Source organism: Octodon degus, unplaced genomic scaffold, assembly GCF_000260255.1.
Source record: "Octodon degus isolate 3935 unplaced genomic scaffold, OctDeg1.0 scaffold00139, whole genome shotgun sequence".
NCBI classification, from domain to species: Eukaryota; Metazoa; Chordata; class Mammalia; order Rodentia; family Octodontidae; genus Octodon; species Octodon degus.
The window spans coordinates 7,051,061-7,059,464 of NW_004524715.1; the positions used below are offsets into that span (position 1 = coordinate 7,051,061).

The window sequence follows — 8,404 nt, forward strand, 5'->3', positions numbered from 1 at the left end:
AAGCACTTATTCCACTGAGCCATCTCCCCGGCCCCTGTTTAGTTTTTTGAGATAGGATCTTGTTCTGTGCTGCCCACACTGGCCTCTGAGTCCTCCTGTCTCAGCCTTCTAGCTAGCTGGGACTCTTGACACACAGGACTTCAGTTGGCAATACCTGTGTATTTTTTGATAACTTAATGGAAAGCTATAGTTAATACTAGTTATGTGTAATACAGAATATTTTAAATAGAAAATAAGGGAAGAGAGAATGATGAATTCACATATTTCATTTTGCTTGAAAAACGAATGTCCAAGATTTATTCATTAAATCCCTCATTTAGGGCTGGGGTGATAGCTCAGCAGTCTAAGCACCTGCCTGGCAAACACAAAGACACAAATTCAGTCCCTGGTATTGTGGTGGTGCATGCCTGTAATCAGTGCTGGGGAGGCTGAGACAGGAAGATCACTATGAGTCTGAACTGCGTAGCTGGACCCTGTATCCAATATAAATCAATCAATAAATAAATGCAATAAAACAGTTCCTTAGTTATTAGCAGATCTCGCACTATAATTCAGATTGGTTATTGTTTTAAGCAAGAAAGTATTACACCTTTATTTCGTCATGCCAGAGGTTCCAGTGTAGGTTGTCTACATAGCATCTTTTTGCTTAGGTAATGATACAAGAGGGGATAGGAAGAGAATTTCCAGTCAGTGCTTGCTTTGTAAACATCTTGGAAGATAACTGTCTCTTGTCAGATTAATTGTCTGGTGATGCCAGACAGACACATACGCCAGTTCTGTCTCTTTAAATAAAATTTAGGTCTTTTAACTACTAAAATAGTCCCTTCCCCTTCCTCTCTAAGCAATCCATTTTATCCTTTGTTCTCAACCTACACACTGTATGGCTCAAGTGCTAGAAAGTATAAGGTCTTTTGGCCTGAGTCTTAAAAATAAACGAAGTTGTTTTTACATGGTTTACAATTGGTGTACACATTAGGCAACTGTTAATTTCTTAATACTGAACAATATTTACTGCTGATCCCGTTTCGTATAATATAACATGTAATATTTAGGTATAACTTGTTCAACAGTCTTTTGTGTGAAATGAGAATCATAATAATAGGGGCTGGTGAGATGGCTCAGTGGTCTAAAGCACCTACTTAGAACAAGCTTAGCAAAGCACAGAGACCGCGGTTCAATCCCCCAGCACCACATGCCAGCCAGCCCTGCCCCCTGGTGGGCTGAGCTGGCCACACACACACACAAAATAAATAAAAAAATTAAAAAAAAAAAAAAAAGGGAAGCCAATTTTAAAGGGGCCGGGGAGATGGCTCAGTAGAATAAGCGCTTGCCTGGCAAGCACAAGGGCCTGAGTTCAATCCCCGGTTCCGGGAAAAAAAAAAAAGGGAGAATCATAATAATAGAATAATAATATTCTCTTGACTTTTTCCAAATGATTAAAAAGTAGCAGTTACTCCTACTTTACACGTGAGGAAACTGTGACTACAGAGTGTCAGCTAATTAGTAAATAAATGAAATGTTGTAGTGGGTGATGAAAAAGACAATTTCAAAGATGACTTCAGCTTTTTGGCTTAAGCAGTGAACCATTTGCTGATATGAAATACAATTGTAGACAATCTTTATGTGAAGAAATAGTTTGTTCAGTTTTATATGTACTAGTTTGGGCATGTCTATGAGACACTCAAGATGTTATTTGCATATTGAGATTTTAGGCCAGAATTATAAACTTAAACATTGCTGGCATGGCATTCATAGGAGTGAGGGGAAAGATTTAAAAGTACATTAAAGCATATATAAAAGTCTGGAAGAGTACACACCAGAAGTTAACAAACACTAACTTAGCTGCAGGAAATAAGATCAGGCAAAAGCATTTTTGTTACTGATCTATTTTCTGATGTTTTCAAATGTAAAAGAAATTAATCTTTTTTTTTCCTGAGGAAATAAACTACTCTTAGGGAGATGGCTCAGAAGAGTAAGCGCTTGCCTGGCAAGCTCAAGGGCCTGAGTTCAATCCCCAGTACCATCAAAAGCGAACAAACAAACAAAAAAGATGGAAATAAACTACTCTGACTTATTTGCCTTTTAAAATAGAAGATTAGATTGGGTGATTTTTATGATTCTTTGTTTTTAGCTTCAATGAAATTTAAATGATTAAAACAACAAAATCAAATATACTTCATTATATTTCATTATTATAAGTTCATTATTAAATGCAGACTAAGTGTTAACTTGTCCCTCAAGTGAAACTGTGCCCTTAACTAATACAGACAGGGAGTTAACAGGTTAAGGAAGACTTTCTGCATGATATACTAATACACAGTGACAATGTAGATGAGATTTAAGAGTTCTCTACAAAATTCCTCAACTTGTGAAGTATGAGCAATATGAATTTCACAATTATACTGTAAAATATAAATATATCAACTTATAATTCAGTAAATTTATGCTGTTTAATAACAAGTTGTATTTATTAGACTGTATTTTAAAAGCATTAAGTACAAACTAAATTCTTTTTTTTTTTTTCTTTACAAATAGCACCAGGAATTTAGTTTCCTCCTCAAAGAAAGGGTGTGTCCTCTTGTGATAAAGCTCTTTTCTCCAAATATAAAATTCAGACAAGGATCCAGCACTTCATCTTCTCCAGCACCAGTTGAAAAGCCGTATTTTCCTATCTGCATGCGTTTGCTGAGAGTAGTATCTGTTCTGATTAAGCAGTTTTACAGTCTTTTGGTAAGTGCTAATTTCTATGAATGTTTGTATACATAATTGTGTATAGTGTAACATTTCTTTTAGCAGATGTCTTTTTTTTTTTGGTGGAACCAGTGATTGAACTCAGGTCCTTGCACTTGCCAGGGGAGCGCTTATTCCACTGAGCCATCTCCCCGGCCCCAACATTTCTTTTAATAGTGTTTTATTCATTAGTTTTTAAAATTCAGTTCAAAATTTTTTTGAGTACCTACTAATCTTCTAGGTACTTTAAAAATAACAAACATTCCATCCTTTGAGTTGTGCTAATGTTTATATAGTATTTATAATGTATATCTTTGAGAGTCATAGCTTGTTATGTAAAAGCACCAGAGAATTTGTGGATTAGGAATTCAGCATTTTAGCTAAGTCTATATATTGCTTGAAGTATAATGAAAATTATAATGCCTAAATTATTGTTTTTATTTATACTATTTCATCTGGACTAACAGATTACAGTAATGATGTTAAAAGTACGATAAAGTCAAGAATTAGAAGTCAAGGTTTTGCTTTTTTACTTCTAATATTGTGCCGGGTCTGGGAGATGGCTCAGTGGAATAAGCGCTTCCCTGGCAAGCGCAAGGGTCCGAACTCAATCCCCTGTTCCGAAAAAAAAAAAAAAAAAAAAAAAAATCAACAAATCTAATATTGTGTCTGTTGTGCAAAATTTGTGGATATATTCTGATATTCTTGATCACAATTTTTTTTTAATTTTACAATTTTGTTAATATAATGCTTACTATAGTAAATGGCCTAGCTATAGTAAATTGGGATAAGACTACAGGAAGACATTTCTCCTTTTTCTTTTTGCGGGCACCAATCAGTCATTAAACATTCAAATGGTATTTCTGAGGGAAGATGCTATATTTCTTTCTAATTTTGTGATAAACCAGGTTCATTGTATAATTTATTAGTATTTTATATCTTTGTTTTTGATTAATAAAATAGATGATACATAATCATTGGCGATTTCCATGTCCTATTTGCGGTGATGGGTGCGCACATCAGTAAGATTAGAAGGGAAATCGAGGCCTTCAGCATTACAAGTCAGTTCAACATGATAGGCGTAAAGAGCAGTCCATCTAACATTTGCAAAATACACGTTTTCTCACATTCATAGACACACAATATTTAGTGGTGATTGCCGAAATGCTGAGGGGAGGGAAGAATGGGGAGTTACTGTTAAATGTATATAGAGTTTTAGAATTTTATTATGTAACAGTGTAAATATAGTTAACCCACTATTGAACTGTACAGTTAAATGTCATTAAGAGTAAATTTCATATTGTGTATTTTACAGTTAAAACATTTAAAACTGTAGGCAAGATGGTAAAAGTGAAAATAACTAGGATATAGATGTACTAGTAAGCCTGGAAAGGTATGAGAAATGGAGAGATTTTTTAAAAGAATCAAGTATAAGGGCCAGTGTAGTTGCTGTAGTTCTGTTAAATAATTGCTAGGCCGTGTGGTTGTCAAAATATTCAGAAAGATTTTATTGCTGTCACTAGGGCATCTACATACTCCTTCCCCATTTGTTTTCTAAGAATTGGCTAGGTCGTCTTAAAAAGGCTTTTCTTCCTCTTTCTAGAATGTTGGCTTAACTATAGGAAATTGGGATAAGACTGCAGGAAGACATCTCTCCTTTTTCTTTTCATGAGTGCTAATCAGTCATCAGTCACAGTCAGTCACTAATCAGTCAGCAAGTTTTATAGGGGTAAAAAGGCAAATAATTCTGTTCACAGCTTGTTTCTTCCAGACCTCTAGCATACTCTGATACACAGCAAAAGTGCTTCATGTGTATTTCTCATTTTGCCATACTTAAAAATATCATTAAGAAAGTGGATTTAATATTATGTACTTTTACAATTAAAACATTTAAAAATATAGGCAAGATAGTAAAAGTGAAAATAATTAGGACATAGAAATGCCAGGCAGCATGCAAATTCAGGAGATATTGAGAGTATTAGAAGACTTGCTCATAGGGTCAGCTTTAATAAAATCAACAATTTATATTTTATTTTACCTCTGCTGTTCTTAAATAAAATATATATAGTATGTATTTTTATATTTTAATAGTAGATGGTAGTGAAGAATAACATGGCACCTACACAGTTTGGTTCTGTTGCTTTGATTCCTGCTAAGGTACCATCTGTTATATCCACCAGAGCTTCTGTACTATCAGGTCAAATGTCACTATTTAATATATGTACTACCTTGAAGATGACAAATAATATTGTGGTATTAAAAATACTTTTATGTTTGCTTCAGCAGCACATATACTAAAAATAATTTTGATTTCTTGGGAATAGTTTAAGGACCCCTAAGGGTCTTAAGTAGCTCAGAGATAAGGATAATTAATATTCAAAGTTTTGTTCTGTTACTATTATCTAGAGTGACTAGAAGAAATTAGAATGTTCCACTCATTCAGGTAGAGGTATCTGTTTCATTGTTTCCCATTTCTCTTGTCTGAGCTAGGAGCTTCTGTGCTGTCTGAAGCACTGAGGGTGGTGCCCAGATATTAGCTTATTACCTCTATTTCTCAATCAGTAAAAGAAAATGTAGAAAAGCTGTTATGGTATTCCTGAAGGGTAGAGTATATTAGCAGTATGCATGATATTAGCCGTATGCATGATATAGGCTCACTGGCAATTTTTAGGCATAAGAGGGACAAGATGGTGTTCTGTGCTTTCTAAAAAATAAGGGTAAAGAACTGGCCATATTATAGTTCAAGAATATTTTCAGGGATATGTTTAGAAATATTATTTTTATTCTTTTAAGTTTACCTTATAATAAAGCTACTTATGGAAAACTGCTCCCATTTTCTCCAATCATTTTTAAGAATTTATTTCAAACCTAAAAGATTTTATTAGTTTGTCCATGTCACTAAGTAAATAACAAGAATACAACTTAATATTCTTTTCTTTCACTTGGAGAAAGATAAAAAATGCTATATTTTTAGGTAACTGAGTGTGAGATATTTCTGTCACTTCTGGTGAAATTTCTGGATGCAGATAAACCCCAGTGGCTACGAGCTGTTGCAGTAGAATCAATACACAGACTCTGTGTGCAGCCTCAGCTATTAAGGTAAAATTTCAGCAGTATTTTGCAAACTGGGTGCATTAAGAAACTAGTAGAAAGAGTTTTGATATTTATTCTCCCCAAATGTGATTTTTAAGTAAAGAAAATTATATGTTTTACGTAAATGAAGGGGTATGGTGGAGGTATGCAGAAGAACTCAGAAGGGGGCAGAATGTAAATGTAATGAGTTAATAAGCAAAGCAATTTTTTTAGATGTTGACTTCATTTGAGAATGAAGTCCTTAAATTCACCACTTGGCTATGATGAAGGATCTTTAAGTAGCATGATGCATTGAAGCTATTTTAGCAACATTACTTGCTGTAAAAGTAAAAAAAAAAGTTAATTTTTAATACATGCAAATGTTTCTCCCAAAAATGTTTTAAAATATTTTCCAGGTCATTTTGTCAGTCCTATGATATGAAACAGCATTCTACCAAGGTTTTTCGTGATATCGTCAATGCTCTGGGATCTTTTATCCAGTCCTTGTTTCTTGTCCAGCCTACTGGAAATCCTGCTACAACCAACCAAGCTGGTAAGGATCCTCATCCTGAGAGGCTGTTTGCTAGAAACCATGTGACTAGAGAAATTTGGATACATTAATAAAGATTTTCATTAAAAGAATAATGTGGGAGGGTAAGATAGTTCAGTGGACTAAACGCCTGCTAAGGCAAGCACGGGAACCGAGATTCAGTCCCTGGCACCATATGCCATGCTGGCTGGCCCTGCCCCCAGGCTCCCTGAGCCAGTCACCAAGTCCAGGAGTGGTGACATATGCCTGTAATCCCAGCACTGGGAAGGCTGAAAACAGGAGGATTGTTACGAGTCTGAGCTGCTTAGTGAGACCCTATATCATGTACATTAAAAAACAAACAAAAGGAATATTGTGATAGCACTGTGACAACTATATTTTCTGTTCTGGAATAGTCTCTTCTCTGGTATACTTTCAGTTCCACTAACAACATTAGGGCAAAGTTTCGATGCTATTCTTTTTAAAAGGAACTCCATTTAATGATTCCTTTCTTAAAAGATCCTACATGGTTGTTACCTTAGGAAGTCTGTTAGTTTCCCTTTGAACAGAAGATATTAACATGGGTTTAAGTTTCTTTGGGAATCATTATGTAAATAATCTTTACCTTCTTTCTCTGTCACTTTGAATTGATTGTATTTTAATTTATTTCCATCTTGATAAAAGTACCTAACAAAAAGAATAATTAATTCTACTTTTGTAACTTTTATGCAAAAAAGGAAATGTTTTTTTGGGGGAAATAGATTATTTGGTAAGCAAATTGGGATTGATAAATTTCATTTGTATTTGTAATAGGCTTATAGTACAGAAAAAAACTTCCAAGATTGGCTGGGTGTTCGGTTGTTAATGATTTGTGATCAGCTGGTAAATTGGCATCTTTGCTCTTTTCCTCTTAACCAATAGGAAACAGTAATTCAGGTGGCCCAGTCTCCGCACCAGCCAACTCAGGAGTGGTGGGGATCGGTGGAGGTGTTACTTTGCTACCAGCGTTTGAATATAGAGGAACTTGGATACCTATTCTGACTGTAACAGTTCAAGGCAGTGCTAAAGCCACCTAGTAAGTAGCAGTCACATTATTTTATAGTGAATATTGGGGATGATACTGAATCCTAAGATGCTTCTTTTTACAGCATATTTTGTTTCAGTTTCTTTTTAATTTTTTTTTTTTACATTTATTTATGTGTGTGTGTGTGTGTGTGTGTGTGTGTGTGTGGCCAGCTCAGCCCACCAGGGGGTGGGGCTGGCTGGCATGTGGTGCTGGGGTATCGAACCGCAGTCCCTGTGCTTTGCCAAGCTTGTTTCAAGTAGGTGCTTTAGACCACTGAGCCATCTCACCAGCCCCCTCAGTTTCAGTTTTAGATCTAGTACTCAAACTCATTTTCTTCTGTCATATGAGACTTTTTCTAGGACTGCATTTTTTGTATGTTATTTGTAGATGGCTAACATCAGTATAAAATAAAAAATAAAAGTGTTACTTTTTTAAAATTAAAAACCTGTTCAGCTGTTATATATAGTTTTTTTTGGAGTACAGGACTTGATTTCAGACCTCTTGGGCTTATATTGTCTGATATTAACTGAGTTACTTCTGGTGAATTCATCTTTTGTTTTTATTTTTATTTTTTGCAGTACTGGGGATCAAACTTGGGACCTTGTGCTTGCCAGGCAGACACTTAATGACCCTGAGTTATATCACTGCCCCTCTGGCCCTCTTTTACTTATTTATATTTTTAAATCTCAGTTCTGTCATCTATGAAATGAAGTAATGATATCTGATTCTTTGGATCATATATGTGAAGTTAGTTATTTTAAATAGTTTTAAATATTTAGCTAATCAGGGAAAAGTAAAAAAGAATGTTAGAAAAGGAGAAAAAATGGAAACAAAGCTGTTGTAAATGGGGAGGGAAGGATGAGTTGAAGGGAGGAGAATGAGAATTCAAAGAATCAAGTTATATCATGTGCAGGAACAAATTATGATGAAGGTGATCATTATATCTAAAATGTACCAATAAAAACTCATTGAGGAAAAAAGAATAAAAATATTTAGTCATATTCTTA

General features: G+C 34.8%; 1 protein-coding gene across 3 annotated transcripts in view; it reads left to right on the top strand.

The window, feature by feature from the left end:
• Mon2 (MON2 homolog, regulator of endosome-to-Golgi trafficking) overlaps positions 1-8,404 on the top strand; it is a 124,690-nt gene that overhangs the window by 54,385 nt on the left and 61,901 nt on the right. For all 3 annotated transcript variants that reach the window (XM_004641638.2, XM_004641639.2, XM_023701707.1), the window contains exons 8-11: positions 2,536-2,730; positions 5,705-5,829; positions 6,219-6,355; positions 7,253-7,406. In XM_004641638.2, the coding sequence (XP_004641695.1) occupies positions 2,536-2,730; positions 5,705-5,829; positions 6,219-6,355; positions 7,253-7,406 (611 nt within the window). The remainder of the gene's footprint in view (positions 1-2,535; positions 2,731-5,704; positions 5,830-6,218; positions 6,356-7,252; positions 7,407-8,404) is intronic.